This window comes from Petaurus breviceps, unplaced genomic scaffold, assembly GCF_028583685.1.
Source record: "Petaurus breviceps papuanus isolate PSGF00001 unplaced genomic scaffold, PetGlider_PUasm1.0 139, whole genome shotgun sequence".
NCBI lineage: Eukaryota > Metazoa > Chordata > Mammalia > Diprotodontia > Petauridae > Petaurus > Petaurus breviceps.
In genome coordinates, this window is record NW_027185697.1 from 370,869 (window position 1) to 387,683 (window position 16,815).

General features: G+C 46.9%; 1 protein-coding gene across 2 annotated transcripts in view; it reads right to left on the bottom strand.

Moving 5' to 3' along the window:
• TCF7L1 (transcription factor 7 like 1) overlaps positions 1-13,750 on the bottom strand; it is a 231,011-nt gene extending 217,261 nt beyond the window's left edge. For both annotated transcript variants that reach the window (XM_069065767.1, XM_069065763.1), the window contains exons 1-3: positions 13,460-13,750; positions 13,228-13,291; positions 12,709-12,836 (exon numbers count right to left, since the gene is read on the bottom strand). In XM_069065767.1, coding sequence (XP_068921868.1) covers positions 12,709-12,836; positions 13,228-13,291; positions 13,460-13,750 — 483 coding nt within the window. The remainder of the gene's footprint in view (positions 1-12,708; positions 12,837-13,227; positions 13,292-13,459) is intronic.
• Positions 13,751-16,815: the final 3,065 nt, after the last annotated feature.

The window sequence follows — 16,815 nt, forward strand, 5'->3', positions numbered from 1 at the left end:
TTTTTTTTTAACACAGCAAAAATAAGAAATGACGCGTCACAAAACAGTTTGCAACAATAGAGCAGGCTTGGCATGATACCCACGGAAGACTATTCACTATTCATCCAAAGAACATTCCTATAGGTCAGAGTGGGAGGACACCAAATAGGGGCAAACTGGAACAGATTCACCATTGTTTAGGTAAAGATCTGTTCGCATCACTAGCTGCAGAACCATGGCATCTGGGCCCCTAACACCTTCGTGCCTGATTTGTGATTGGAGGACAGGGAAGTGGAACTTAGAAAGATAAAACCAGAAAGAGAAGGTAGACTAAACCCCAACAGAAAAAATCTTTGCTGAAGCAAGCACAATTGAGACTATGAAGAGATCCTTTTTTTTTTTTTCAAGGTACCTCAGAGAAACAGCTATTATTCCTGGTCTCCCCATCAGACTGAGAACTTGGACCTTTAGCACATAACATTCGGTATTTGAAAGATCAGTTAGCTTTCAAGTAGATGCTTCTACAGTCTTTCTGAAGGGTTTTCAACAACTAGTTCTGGAAAATGTCTAGTCTGCTCACATTTTCAAACTTCAAAGCTTTTTAAAAAATATTTAAATTTCTAATGACTTACAGTTTTAAAAATCTGCTTTTCCAACCTTTAAAAAATTTACATAAAAGACAGTTCCTTTGATATTGCAAAATGGTGAACTGGTCCCTCAGTTCTCAAAGAGAAAAGAGTTAATCTCTCCATAAAATGCCTGGGGGTTACATGTGGAACCTTTATGGACTTTAACTTGGCAAATTCCATAAGAATGTCTTCTTCTAAGTCTATTCCAAGTCAATGACAAAAGAAGGTAAGCACCTTGAAGGCAGCTACTCAGAACACTCAGTAAAAGCTTAACACAAGCAGGTTAAACTGAATCCACTAGGGACCGCCTTCTAAGTAGGAATCACATTCATGTGGTTCAGTCATATCTGACTCTCTGTGTCCTCATTTAGGGTTTTCTTGGCAGAGATACTGGAGTGGTTTGCCATTTCCTTCTCCAGCTCCTGTTACAGATGACGAAACTGAGGCAAATAGGGTTAAGTGACTTGCCCAGAGTGGCCCAGAGAGGTAGGATTTGAACTCAGGTCTTCCTGACTCCAGGCCCAGGGTTCTATCCAGTGCCACCCCACTGACCTCTAAGTAGAGAAGGAAGATGTAAAGATGAGTCTCTTCAAGGGACACCAGTCATTCTCAGGTCACAAGTTCCTACCAGGGGTGGGGAATCTATGACCTGGAGGCCACACATGGCCTTCTAGGTCCTTGGATGCAACCTTTTGACTGAGTCCGAGTTTTACAGAACAGATCCTTTCATTAAGGGAATTTGTTCTGTGAAGTTTGGATTCAGTCAAAGGGCCATGTGACCATGTACACTATCATCTGTCACCAAACTGTCTTCTCCACAGTCATAAACATGGCAGACTTTGTCAAATGCTTTGCTAAAATACATGTCAGCTTCATGTCCAGCACTGCCCCCATTTATCTGTCTAGGAACAGTAATTCTTTGAAAATAGAAAAGAAAGGTGGTCTGACATGAAGCCATCTTGCTTTCTTCATAAACAATATCATTCCTTCTATTTCTAATTAGTTATTTTGTTTGTTTATCTATTTATTTATTGCTTTTTGGAGAGGGGAAGGCAAGGCAATTGGGGTTAAGTGACTTGCCCAAGGTCACATGGCTAGTTTTATATTAAGTGTCTGAGGCCGTATTTGAGCTCAGGTCCTCCTGACTCCAGGGCAGGAGCTCTATTTACTGCACCACCTAGCCAACCCCTATTATTTCTAAATATTTATTAACTATCATTTTAATAACTGGCCAGGAATCCAAGTCAAGCTCATTCACTGATCTCTGGTACTCAAGCTCCTCTTCCTTTTCTGAAAAATGAGATTTTCCTTCTCCAGGCCTGTAAGACTGCAGCTAGGGCACTGGGCCTACAGTCAGGAAAATCTGACCTCAGATACTAGCTAGGTGTGTGACCCTGGGCAAGTCACCGAACCTTTGTCTGCCTCAGTTTCCTCAACTGTAAAATGGAGGTAATAAAAGCACCTCTGTCACAGGGTTACTGTGAGGATCAAATGAGATGTTTGTAAAGTGTTTGGCACATAGTAGGTGTTTTTGTAAATGCTTGTTCTCTTCCCCTCCCCTCCCCCCTTTCTCCATGATCATTCACTGACAGTCCCTCAAGGTTTATTTCAGCATCCCAGGGTGAAGTTCATTGTGGGACTGGGAAGTCACAGAGGGCAGGCTAAGCTGAGATCTCTCCAAATCTCTCCCTTATCTTGGCTATCAATGCCTTTCTCTTAGCCAATTTTGTTCTGTCCTTTCCAGTCCAAAGATCCTGCCGCGCCTGGGCAGTAATTGCTTTCTAGTTAGATTGTGTGTACGTATGTCATATGTCACTGGCTACTTACATATTGGCTCCCCTGTTAGAATGGGAGCTCCTTGAGGGAAGGGCCACAATTTCCATCTTTCTTTATATCCCCAGTTCTTAACCCAGTGCCTGGCACACAATGCTGGTGGACTGAAGAACTGGGCAAAATGCCTTCCTAAAGTTTCACTAGGATCTGGAATCTCTAAAGCAATAAGCCCCAGACAGAAGTATTGTCAACAACATCCCAGTGGATGCTTCTTTCCCTAAGGGCTTCCCATGTACTTCCTCACTAGACACCCTCCCCCACTCCAGCCTCAGGCAGCCTTCTCCAACACAGGAGCTACTCCCAGTCCCCCTAGATTCACCCCTGAGGAAGGAGGCACAATTATAGGCTCCTAACACTGGAGCTGGAAGGGATCTCAGGAGCCATCCAGTCTAACTATCATTTTATAGAAAAGTAAAAGGAGTCTAGAAAGCTAACTTCTCCAAGGTCACTCAAGTTGGGTCAGCATGGTCCTGGATTTCCCCATTCCCATCCCTCACTTCTCTTCTGAAATTCACCCTGCCCTAAATTAACATCTTTATCATTAAAAAAGGATCACCACTCCCCACTATCTTTCAAGAACCTTTCTCTCTTTCCTTCATGGTAGGAACAATGGGATATAAGATTGTTGGAATTGGAATTGGAGCCAGATGAGGTCTCAAATTCTGCTTCCCAATATATAACATGTACTAAATGTAGTTTTTGGTGAGTCATTTAAACTCTGAGCCTCAGTTTCCCCATCTGTAAAATGAAGGGTCTAGATGACCTGGTTAGATCCCTTGCAATTCGAAAAATATGTAAAGAATGAATGAATGAAAAGCACATATAAGTGCTTGGTCCATGCAAAGCCCTAAATCTAAGACTCTATGGCCTCAACACCAAGCTAGAACACCAAGTACTTCATTCTTTGCTATCAGGAATAGTGATATCGATAGTTGTGTTGATTACCCAGCTAATACTCCTTAACTTCAACTATGTGCCCCCTGTAATTCACTTCAGTTCTGATTCAACCACCCATTAATATGGCCACTTCCAAAATTTGGAATTCTGAATTCCCCATCTTGATTCCCCATTCTTCCCTTTCCATTTGCTCACTTCTCCTGAACACCTGCTTTTCCCCTCAAACATGACCTCTTCAATACCTTGCCCACCCTTCTGACCTCCTTCTGGCTTTTTGACCTCCCTACCTGGCCAGGAGCCCCTGGTTGGCCACCTCAATGATGTATCTGTACTCACAGCCCAGAATCCCTACTTTTTGACCCTTTGCTGCTGCCACTGTCACGTCAATTCCAAAAATATCTCCATCTGCTTTGACCATTGGTGACACTTCCTTATACCTTCAGTAGCTCCCCATAGTCTTCCAAAATCAAAAAGACACCTTAATTTGGCATGCAAGGCCCTCCACAATCTCAATATAGCCTACCTTACCTCATAAATGCATTTTCTCCCTCCAGGACCCCTCCAAGTACTTTGAGCTTCAGGTAAATATAATATTGTCCCTTGAGATCCTCTGGCTTTTTCCACATTTCAATTTTCTAACTTGATCACTATTTTTAATTAATTAATCAAAAGGCCCCATTATCAATACCTTCACTGTAGCTTTTTTTTTTAATTAGGCTATGATAAAATGGTTTGTAGTGTACACTCTTTCCTAATAAATTAATCATATGGGATAGTTTTTATCCCTCATGGCATAAGAGAAAGAGCACTAACTTGAGTTAGATCCCAACCCACTCCTAACTGCTTAGTAGCTATGAGACCTTGGACAAGTCATTTTACTTCCTTCAAGTTAAAGGCTTCAGATCCTCATCTGTGAAATGAAAGGACTGAAAAAGACCATTTAGAAAGTCTAGTCCTGCTAGCTCTGTATCGATGATCCTTTGTTCCTAAATTCATCACCCACCTCAGCTTCAGAATGAATGGAACAATTCATTTTTAGGTTCAAATTTCTCCATTTCAGGCTAACTTCTCCTTCAACTCTCCCCTACTGGACTTATCCTCTTGCTGAGTTCTTAATCTCAAACCCACTGCCTTGTTTTTAAAAAAATATTTTGATTATTGAATTAAGAATAAAATATTTTGATTGTTAAATTTAAAATAAAATATTTTTATTATTAAATTAAAAATAAAATGTCTTGATAACTGTGTTTCAATATAACTATCTTCCTTTGTAATCCTATGTATTTTTATTATGCATTTAAAAACATGGTTCTGAGAAGGGGTCCACAGGTTTGACTGCCCAAGAAGCCCAAGACAAAAAAAGGTGAGGAATCCTTGCCCTATTCAAAGACCTTTGTAAATTCCCCATTCTTGTGGAGGGCATCCAATTCCTTCCACCAGGGCTCACACTATCTGAGACTGTCACTTTCCATCTCCCTTGCCCTGCTGGGCCCCATTGCCAACCGGCTGCCAAGTGTTGCGATTCCACTTGTACCTTCTATCTCACATCTGGGCCTTCCCTCCATTCCTGCCCACCCTAGTTCCAGGTCCCCTGACATGGACAAATCAAATAGCAGCCTCCTGAAATTCTGGTCTCCGATCTCTTCCAGCCCTAAATCATCCTTTATCACTGCCGCCAAACAGAACTGAGGCTCCTAGAGTGCAGGTCTGACCTTGTCACTCCCAGCTCAAGAAGCTTCAGCTGCTCCCTCTTGCTTCTAGGGGAAGATAAAACACTTCCCTGCACTTAATCGATCAGTAATTTAATTTACCAATTAATTTATCAATCAAATAATTTAGCTTATTTAAAAATTTAATCAATCAATTTATAAATGCCTCCTATGCGTCCAGCACAAATTTGTCTCCAACCTAGCTTTCTGAACTTATTTTTTAATTAGCCCCTCTCATCCATTGTACAGTCTGGCCAAAATGGCTGATTTGCTATTCCCTGAGCCCTCCTCTGTGTCTTTCTTCACACAGGCTGCTGGTTCCTAGGCCTGGAATGCTCTTTTGTATTGGAATCTCTGGCTCAATTCAAGGCTCAGCTCAAGGGTTACCTGCTGGAAAGTTTTTTCCCTGCACCCACCTCCCACGCTGCCACCTTCCTTTGTATATAGTTTGCTTTTCTTCAATATGGCGGTCCTTTTCTACAAGAGTAGAAGGGTGGGTGGCATTAAGGGGAAGGACTGGCTACATATGGGGTTTTGAATCCCTAGGCTCTTCCACAGGGCCTGGTATATAGCAGGTGTTTAACACATGCTTGTCATCAAACTAAATTGAGCTAAATCATTGAAGAATGAAGCCATACTATCACCCATCTCTCTGGATCAGACCACAGCTCCATACCAACCCAAAAGAAGGAAAAGGGATTTAAAGCATAAGTAACAGTCCCCTAAACACACCTTCACCTAAAAGATGGCTGAGGTACTAGAACTCCAACTTCTCCAGCAGTTTGGGCAGGATTCTCTCTGCAGGCCACTCCATGTAAAAGTTCCATATTAAACCCAGGGTTATATTTGGAGTGAAGTGGAAGCAATGATATATTTAGACTTTTAAAAAACAGTTAGAGTAAGAGAATTTTCCCCAAAGTAGGTTGTTTATACAAGGCTGAGAGAAAAGGCTTCCCTTGGCTCCACAGCACATCTGCACACGCGACCTCAAAGGTGGGGCCTCCTGGGCCACAGAAATCCTCAATAAACAGCAACGTTGGAAGAATTTCTACTTGGATTTCTTTCGGTCCAACGACAGAAGGGTGTGCTTCAGGTGTTGGCCCAGAATTCTTTAATTGCTACAAAAATCCTACCAAAATCCATAATACAACAATCCATCTTTGATCTCAGTGACTCACAAAGTCTCTCCAGCAAGGCAGATCACCACCCATCCAACCCCAACCATCCTTTGCCACTTTTGTCCAGATCCTCCAGCATTGGGTCCAATATACATTGGGTCCTTCAACAAGTTCTCTCAACATTCCATGGGTATCAACAGGGCTAAAACACAGTCCACCAGTAACCCACCTTCTTTGGTCACACATTTCCTTTAGAACTTTCTTTAATCCATCTTATTTTCCTAATACCGATATTCCCTGAGACAACCAGGAGTGCTTTGAAAGTTACAAGCTGCATTTATTATCTATTTAAAAGGCAAAGTAGGTCATACATAACCGATTCTCAGTTTCATGTACAATGTTCTTTTGTTTTCCATTGTATTTGGAAATATTCATTTTATTTGGTAAATTCAGAATAAAATTTGTTTTTAAAATAAAGAACAGCAAAGATTGTAAAAATGAGAGAGTCCTTGCCACAATATAGACTCATTCTAGGATCATGGTTCTAGAACTGGAAGGCCATCTAGTCCAACTCCTTCATATTACAAGTGAGGAAACGGAAGTCTAAGAAGGTTAAATAATTTGCCCAAGGTTGCACAGGTATTAAGTAACAGTGTACTGAAAATACCAGAAGCATCTGAAAAAATATATAGTGATGGGGGGGGAGGCAGGGACCAGGAAAGGCCTCATTTGATCTTCAAAACCCTGTAAAGTAAGGCATGACATGCATTATGCCCATTTTTCTACAAAAAGAAACTAAGGCTCTGAATGCTAATGACTGGTACATGGTCAAATGGTTCTTAAAGTGCCAAGAGAGTAAATTCAAACCCAGCTCTCGGTTCAACTCCACAGTCAGCAGTCTGCCCTCTCTTAATCCAAATAATATTAAGAAGAGAAGAGTTAATGTCAACACAGTAGCTACTACAGATTGATCTAAGATGGGATTAACCCTGAGGTTCTCAGAAAACTAAAAATAATTTCATTTCCAAAGTCATAATCAATAGTCTGACTATAATTATAAGCTATGTATGTAAAGCTACAGTAATATTTAAACCACTAGTTTCAATCTTAAGCTATTTGTACTAAAAATCGAACCATTCCTAGCCCACTTAATCGATTCATTGAGTCTGACAGTTGACATTCTGCAAAGTTGGAAAGCACAAAACAGTGTGATAGTCACTGGGCTAACAAAAATAAGAGAAAACTCAGAGCCTGCCCTCAAGATGGTTACAACCTAAAAATACCTTGTGATTATAGATATCTTTAAGGGTTGCAAAGCACCTTAAACATCACCAGATTCCCACAACCTAAGAAGGTAAGAGCTACTATTATCCCTTTACCCATAAGGAATCCTAGGGCTCTAGAGATTAAGTGACCTGCCCAGAGTCACACAACTGGGGAAGGATTCAAACTCAGACCTATCTAAATTCAGCATTCTTATCACTGTCTCACCTAACCCTGACTCTGAGCCTCACCTAATTAGCTTTGACTCTGATCAGGCAGTAGATCATTAACTATTATTGATCTTAAAGGACTTTTATACATTTAGGTGGCATAATGGATAGAGAATCTGGCCTCTGACACTTCCTAGCTGTGTGACCCTGGACAAGTCACTTAACCCTGTTTGCCTCAGGTTACTTCATCTGGAAAATGAGCTGGAGAAGGAAATGGCAAACCACTCCAGTATCTCTGCCAAGAAAACCCCTAAAAAAGGGGTCACAAAGAGTCAGACAAAACTGAAAAAATTTAATTTATTTCATGTCTATCCTACTCTCCATGTCCTGAATTACTAACTTTACTATACTGTGTTCTATATGGTATTTTAAAGTTTCTAAGCCAATCTGGCACAGAGCAGGCATTCAAAGAGTCGAATCATTGTGTGGCATTTGTAGGATGAGGGACCTTTGACATCACCATATCCATTTTCTTCAGTTTATAGATGAGGAAACTGAGTCAGGGCTAGATTAAAGTCTCCTGACTCCAATCCAGCCCTCTCTTCTATTGGATCAAACTGCCTTTTACTTTCTCCATTGGGGAACCCTGATGTGTACATGTGAAAACAATGTTAACAATATAACTGGGTTCCAAAATGAGGTGTGAACAGTAAGTACTGTAAAAGGTCAGAGTAAAGACAGATCAGTGTTGCATGATGAAGGAGGGGGCCTTCATGGGCCAACCTGGGTCTTTTTGGATCCTGACCCTGTCCCCCAGTGAGTTAGCTAGCCACACCAGTTTTGTGTGATTTATGAATTTCACCTTGTATCTATTTCATATATTCCCATACTGGCTACAATGTTAGATCATAAGCTCCTTGAGGGTAGAGACCGTTTTTTGGGGTTTGGTTATTTTTTGGTTTTTTGCTTTTTCTTTGTATGCCCTGAAGTACACAGTAACATCGTGCCAAGCACAGTTAGCATTTAATAAATGCTTGTTGACAGATTCTTATATATACCTCTGTAGATTCATGTCTGTGTGGTTGGTCTCTGCCTCCTCTTCCCACTCCAGTCTTTGCTTAAAGCTGCCAAATTAATCTTCTTAATCTGCATTTCATCTCTGGGAGTTTTCACTGGCCATTCTCCATGACTGCAGGCTACCCCCATACCTGGAATTCTCTCCCTCCTCACCTCTGCCTCCTGGTTCTTCTGAGGACCAGCTACAATCTCACTTTGTACAAGAATTTCCTGATTCCCCTTAATGCTAGCTAATACTCTAAACCCCTCTAGGGCAGGGAATCTTTTCTTTCTTGCCACTCTATCCCCAGCACCTAGCACACAGTAGGTGCCTAATAAGTGCTAGATTATTGATTGATCTATGCCCTTCTTCAAACCATTGACAGAAATCTTCCCTTTGCTAGGGAAGGATGCTGACAGTAAAGTCCCTTAATGTATTAGGGTAGGGGACTTTCCCCAACCCCACTGGAAATCCTTACATATCTCACAGAAGAAACATGGCAGAGAAATCACTTCAGATGGAGCTGGAGATGGACCAGGTTAAGGACTCAAATATCTAGGCATGAAGATCCCAACCTACTGGCTGGTGACCTCGGCCATGGACAAGGGACCATTTTTAGAGGCAGCTAAGTGGCCTAGGGGACAGCATGATGGGCATGGTCAGGAAGACCTGCATTTGAATTCCACCTCTGTCACTTAATAGCCAGAACAAGTGACAGACAACCTCTCTCAGTCCCAGTTTCCTCATCTGTAAAATGGGTACCTATCTCAAAGGGCTATTTCGAGAATGAAGCTTTAATGTACTATTTAAACACTGGCTACAACTGTACATTTTTTTAAAGCAGATGAATGATAAGAAAACAGTGATGTATGTTTTTGAAGGACTAATCCAAAGGCTGACAGGGGTTGACCAGGAAATAAGTTAAGGGAGGCAGCCTTATGTAATATGTAAGTGTCTGCCATCAAGTCAAGAAGTGTTAGGTTCAAATCCTATCTTTTTTCCCCCCAAGACTTCTTAGCTGCATGACCATAGGCAAGTCTCCTCTCTGACCTTCAGTTTCTTCATCTACAAAATGGGAATCCTACTAATACCTAATTCATAGATTTGTCAGAAGGCTCAATGAGATAATATATGAGAAACATCCTGCAAACTTACAAGGGCTATTTACTGTCCCCACAGGAAGGAAGTCTGGGTCAGTTCTGTTTTCATCTTTATTCCCCCTGCAGCTAATACAGCCCCTGCCACATACTGTAAGTAATCAGGCTCTGCTGAACTAAATGATAGCAATGACAGAGGCCCAGGCTGGTAGCAGAGAGAACTAAGAAATGTGGTAAATCCAAGAGAAAATTGAAAGAACCCCCCCAAATAAAAACAAACACCCCCCCTCCACACACACATACTTATAATAGCAGTTGAATGAATACAGGACAGGAAGGGGGATGGGAGGATAGGAAGTCAAGGTAAAGGGTAAAGTTACAAGAAAGGGACTGTTCCAGGGGCCTCAGGTGCCATTACCAAAAATAAGGAAGTTAGGAGGAGAGCTGATTTGGGAGAGGAAGATGATAAATTCAGATTTGTATTCATTCCAGTTTAAAGTCAAGGGATCATGGTACTAGAAATTTAGCAATGAAAGGTCCCTCAGAAACCACTGAGTCTAAACCTTGTACTTTACAGAAAAGTAAACTGAGGCAGAGAGAAGTCAAGTAATATGCCCAGGTCACACAAGTAGGCAAGAGGTGAACATCTCCTTTTCCAATGCCATTCTACCATTTCCTATTCCAATGCTCTCCTCACCATACCATGAAAAAAAAAATGAGAATGGTCCACCAGGATTCGGCACCCCAAGAATACCACTTCACGTGGGAAACTGATAAAAGCTCTTCAGAGTATGAATCCATCAAGCATGTTGTGTGCTGCCCCAGTGGGGTGCAAGGGGAGAGACTAATGGAAGACAGAGGGCCTGGATTTAAAGCCTGGCTTTGCTAATGACACCTGTGATAAGTCCCAATCTCCCTGCACCAGTTTCCTCAGGGGTCAATGGGGGGGAGGGGGTTCGAGGTACTTTTCAACTCTAAATTTATGATCCTAAATAAACAAACTAGCCCTAAATAAAAGTGGCATTTATTGTTGATGTCTTACTGTACCATCCATCTTTCACCAACTTTTTATTTTATTTTTAAAGAAAAGGCAACATCCAGGAGTCATTGTTTCAGAAGTACAAGACACAGAACTCTGTCCAGGGACAAAGAGGGAATCTGTACCCAGCACTGACTGACCAATACTATGTCAGTCACTTACTTACCCATAAGGCCATAATGTGAAGGTGGATGTGAAGAATTTACTACCAGTCCCCAATTCACCCACCTGTCCCCTCACAATCCCCTCCTTCTACAGATAAGGATATTGAGGCACAGAGAGGTTAAGGACTGTGTCTCAGACACAGCTAGTGTCTGAGACAGGATCTGAACTCAGGTCTTCCTAACCCAGCGCCCAGCACTCTCTCCACTTCCCCACCTACACGTCACAGAAATAGGGGAAGGATGGAAGCAGAGGGAGATGCTTCCTTACTCCTCACATAGTACAAGAGCCAACCTCACGGGACAAGGCTTTGAAACTGAAACAACACTCAGACAGCAAAGACAGCCACTTCAGCACTGATAACACCGAGCTCTGAGCCCAGCACAAAGTGGGCGCTTTATAAAAACTGGTTCAATTGAATTCAAAGAGCAACTTTCCAAGTTTCCATAAGCTCAAGACCTCCCTCTCCCCGCCTTAAGAACCCCAGTGAAAGTGAGAAAGCTGGAATCACCGCCGAGCAGAGAAAGGCTGTGGCTGGCCCAGGTGTGAACTCCAGCAGCCAGGGGCCCCAAGTTGGGCTGGAGGCCCCCGAGCCAGGAATTCAGGGCCATCTCAGGAACACAAAGTATCCTCCTCCTGGGGTCTGAGCCATTTGCAGAGAGGTGGATTTGCGCCCTAGGACCAGAGGAGTCCAGGGGTAAGTAAGCCACTGGCTCCACTCCCCAGTTTGCACCCAGGCCACAGCTCGGGCAATTTGCTTAATCACCTCTTTAAATGCCAATGATGAGGAGCCAGACAATATAAGCCCATTAAGGGCTTGAAAGCGTCCGGACCTTTCACTTTAAATGAGAAAAGACCAGCAAACAAAAGGGGCCCCCAGAAACGCCAAGTTCCTCTGACTCCCAGACCCACTCGGGGGAACGCAGGGTTCGCAGCCATTGTTTTCGCCCTGGGAGTTGGGCTCGAGTTTTTTAAGCCTCCAGAAGGACCACAAGTGTTTGCTTTTTTAGTATGGGTGTGTTTAATAACCCTCCACAAGTAAGAAATAAAAAGTGTGTGCATGGTGACCGGAAGGTGAGGGAAGGCCAACTTGCAGGCCATCAGTGTTAGGAGGGTGAACGAACCCGTTTCCTCGTTTGTGCAGCTGCGCCGCAGAATGCAGCAGTGTTCCTCGGACCGCAGACCGGCTCCCGCAAATAGAAATTGCCGATCAGAAAGTTGGTCTTCCCAGAAAGGTGGGGGGAATGGGGGCAGAAACCAACCATCGCCAGCCTACACTAGTGCCCAGCTCTCAATCACACTTTTGTACAAAGTCCTGAGACTTGCCAGGGAGCAAAAAGACAGGCAGCCCCAGCCACCCTCCGCCGGCACAGGACCGCTTGGTGCATCAGGCGCCCAAACTGCAGCCAGCGCCTAAAAGTAGGGGGCTGTGATGGGGAGATGGGTCTCTCCTTAAGCTACCAGCATCGGCAACCTAAGCCTGCTGAACCACCAACACAACGGCGGGGATAGAGGGGAGAGCCCGGTGCCCAGAGCTGGAACTCCAGCTTTGCCAAGAGCAGAGCTAAGCAACTCTGCAAACTAGTTGTACTGAGGTCCCGGTCCAGGATCTGGCCCACCCTACCCCCTCCGACCCTCGGCTCCTCTCGTTCTCCCCCTCTGCCGCAGGAAAGGCGAGCGAACACAAACTGCCCTCAGCCCGGCACACATCCCCTCCCCTCTCCCCCACCGCTGGGCCCCACTGCCGCCGCTTACCGTGCGGGCGCCGCTGGGAGACAGGGGTCCGTTGGGGAGGTAGGGGCTGCTCAGATCTGGGATCATCAGGAAGGGGTAGCCGGGGTAAGGAGGTCCCTTAAAGAAAGCTCCATCCTGGGGCCTCCTCACTGGAGCGGGGGGGCAAGAAGGGAGAGCCGGAGTGAGGCAGGGACAACTTGGAGGGAAGGGGGGGGGGGGACAAGGGTGCGGGGCTGTGAGGGCGCAGAGGCCAAGTACTCCCGAGGAAGGGTGCCCACCCCGAACCCTACCCAAAGGGAGAAGGGAGCGGGGGCGAGGATATGGGATAGGGGCAAGGACCAGGACAGGCAGGTTAAGGGGAGGAGAGGAAAACGGAGCAGCCAGGAGAGTGGGGCGGGGAGAGGGCTGGCCAGGGTCAAGGGGCCCCAGTGGGTAGAGGGGCAGAAGAGGGAAGAAGGTGCGGAGAGGGGAGCCCCAGGAAGGAGCTGGTGTAAGCGCCAGGGAGTTGATGGGGCGGGGGCCGGACAAGGGGCCACATACCTTCAGCGAAGTATTCCCGCGGCTTCTGGAAAGGGTCCCGGGGGGGCTGCGGGCGCCGCTCCGCCTGAGAAGGAGACACAAAGGCAGGCGCGGGGTGAGAGAGTGCGCGGGCCGGATGGAGGCACGAAGGGGTGATGGTCAGGGGACTGGGGAAGGCAGGCAGGGAGTGCGGGGAAAGCAGACCGGGGACCAGGGAGGGGGACCGGGCACCGGGAAGGCGGGCCTGCTCTACCTCGGAGTCCGAGCTACTGCTCTGGTTCTCCGACTCGTTGACCAGCGAGGACTTGACCTCGTCCAGGTCCCGCTGGGCCGAGGCGCTGTCGCTGCTCGGCTCCTGCTCCTCGCTGCCCTCATCCTGAAAGGTGATGAGCTCGTCGTTGGCCCCGAGGTCATCGCCGCCGCCGGCCCCCCCGCCGCCGCTGCCGCCGCCTCCTCCTCCGGCTCCGGCTGCAGCTCCGGCTCCGGCGCCGCCGCCACTGCCCCCGCTGCCGCCGCCGCCGCCGCCGCCGCCGAGCTGGGGCATGGTGGGGCCGGCCGGGTGGCCGGGGCTGCGCAGCCCCTCGCCGCGCTCCGCTCCGGGCCCCCGCCGCCGCCCCCGCAGGCTGAGCTGCTCCGCGCCGCTTGGCTCGGCGCCCCCTCTGCGCTCCTCCGTGCTCCCCTCCTCTCCTCGGCTCGGATCCGCTCCACTCAGCTCAGCTCGCAACAAAGTTTGACAGGGCGTGGCGCCCGGCGGGAAGTGGGGCTGGCCCGCGGGGGAAGGGGCGGGGGTCCGGGGGCGGCCTCGAGGGGAGCCAAGCGGGGGCCGGGGGACTGGGGAGCGGGCTCCGAATTGTGGCTCCGGGGCAGCGTCGCGCCGCGCGGAGGGCTCCCCAACTCGCCGCCGCCTCCCGCTGCCCCACCGGGGTGCCCCAGCTCCTGGCCGGCCGGGGAGGGGCCAGAAGGGAGGAAAGGAGGGAAGAGGGGGGACGGCAGAGGAGGGGCAGCGGGTCTGGGGGGAGGAGCCCCAGCTGCAAGCTGACACCGGCTCCGCAGGGACGCTGGGACGGGGCGCCTTCAGGGACCGGCTCCCCGGCCCCCAACTCCTCTCCTCTGTCCCAGCGGCAGGGGCGCACACCCCCTTCCCGGGGCAGCCCCAACCTGCAAGCACACGCCGACCGGGACCAGGGTACCTTCCTGGCCTCAGCTTTTGGACCCCTGCCCAGCTCCTGGAAGCCCCCAGCCTAGTCCCTGACTCGCTCCTCCCCTCCACTGAGTTTCCCAAACCCCAGCCTCCCAGAGTCCCTCGCACCCCCTGCTCCCACGACTTCCTTCCCAGCTCTAAGGAACTCTCCTCTAGTGCCCTGGCCCTGGGCCGGCCGGGCCCCGTCCGCTCTAGCCCCATCCTAGTGGGCAGCACTGCCCCCTACGGGAAGGTTTCGCACTGGCTATGCAGGCTCGGACCCTGGCTTTGGCCAGCCTCTAGAGCCAGGGCAGCGGGAGTCTCACCCAAATTCCCCAGCTGCCCACCCTTCTGTAATGTAGGTATTTGCTCGATCGCTCTCTTTTGAATCTAGAAGTCCACAGCGCCTCCCCTCCCCCGCCCCAAACACACACACACACACACACACACACACTCCCCTTTCAGTACCCATCTCCCCACATTTTTGGATTGGGTCGGTTTACAGACAGAAGGTTCTAGATTGTGTCGTTCTAGATCAGGAAGGGCAAGGTCCCAAAGACACCCAGAGAGCACACTGCACCCCGCCCCCCATCCCCCCTCCACCACCACCCACCCCGACCCCCCAAGGATGGTTTCATCCTTGGAGACCTCGCTCCTTCCAAAGATAATCCCAACCCAGTCTGCACCAACCAGCCAAAGGAACATTTAGTAAAGCAGTCTAAGAACCCGTGGGGCCCAGAGAACTAAATTTAGGATATTGGGAATCAAGGTGCCTGATTATTTCTATGAGAAGGACTTTCGGTGGTCATTGACCCCTTTGGCAATCAGATGAAGCTATGAACCCCTCCTCAGAATAATGGCTTGTTGCCTGCATTTATAATTGAAGGACATGTTGGATTCCAGTTAGAAATTAGTCAAAATAAAAATATAATTTTATTCATTTATTTTTGGGGCAGCTAGATGGCACAGTGGATAGAACTCTGGCCCTGGAGTCAGGAGGATTCATCTTCCTGAGTACAAATCTGGTCTCAGAGACGTCCTAGCTGTGCGATCCTGGACCAGTCATTTTACCCTGTTTACCTCAGTTTCCTCCTCTGTAAAGTGAGCTGGAAGGAAATGGCAAACCACTCCAGGATCTTTGCCAAGAAAACTCCAAATGGGGTCAGAAAAAGTTGGACATAACTGAAACAAACAAAAAAATGTTTCCCTTCCAAAGTTCTTAGACCTTCTGAAATTTATCTACAGATCCCCTGTGTTCTTTCTCCTGGTTAAGAATCCCTGCCCTACACAGATACAGCATTAGAAATGGAGACAAAAGGCTTAGACAAGAGGCAGGTCTCCACTGTTTCTTTGCTGTTTGACCTTTCTTAATACCTCTGGGTCTCAGTTTCATCATCTGTGCATTGGGAGATAATACTACTTGGGGCTATCAACTTCACAAGATTTAAGCAAAGGTCAAATAAGATGAAATGTAAAAAGCACAAGATGGTACAGTGGAAAGGAAAGAACCTGGAGTTCACTCTGAGCATAGAAGTGTGACATAGCAAAGAGATCCTGGACCCAGTAAGGGAAAGCTGGGCTTGAATCCTGCCTCTAATGGGACTTACTGTGGGACACTGGGCAAGCCTCTGTGCCTCGGTTTCCTTATCTGTAAAGTGAAGAGGTTGGACATGGTGACCTCTATAAGGTCCCTTCCCACTCTGAATCCATACTATGACCTATAATGGGATGTATGAATGTAAGCTGTTATTATTATTATTGTTTGGCATAATAAGTTCAATAAATCACATAATCAGTTTCCACATTTGTTAAGTGGCTACAAATTATTTTACAGAGTAGACAGGCAGGGCTGAATTTTAGGTGAATTTTCCACTGTCTGAAGGGAATCTCAGATGCCTTGTAGTCTCTGATGCCATATCTAAAAATATGGGTGGAGAATTCTTATCAATTCAGTTTATAGCAGTTTATGTACCACTAGCTTCCATAAAACCCAAAGCAGAGACTCACAGACTTGACAACTGTGTGTCTCTGGGTGGGTGGGGCCACATTATAGAAATGACACTGATAAGCAGGGGAGCATCAGAAAGAGTCCAGAAGGCAAGCTAACATCACTTAAGATGATGCCCTCTGAGAATCAATTAAAGGAGCTTGAAATGTTAGGCCTAAAGAAGGTAAGACCCATGAGGGGCATAATCCCTGTGACCAAGTACTTGAAGAGCTGTGGTGGGGAAGAAAGATTAGGCTTGTTCTGTTGTGTCTCAGAATCAGGAGAAACTGCAGAGAGGCAAGTATCTACTTGATATGAGGAATACTGCCCCTACCAACCAGAGATAGTCAAAGTTGGAATGGGCTGTCTCCATTGATAGTGGGCTTCCTCTTACTAATCTTGAATCAGAGATTGGATGGGACCATTTGTTGGGCTCAAAGAT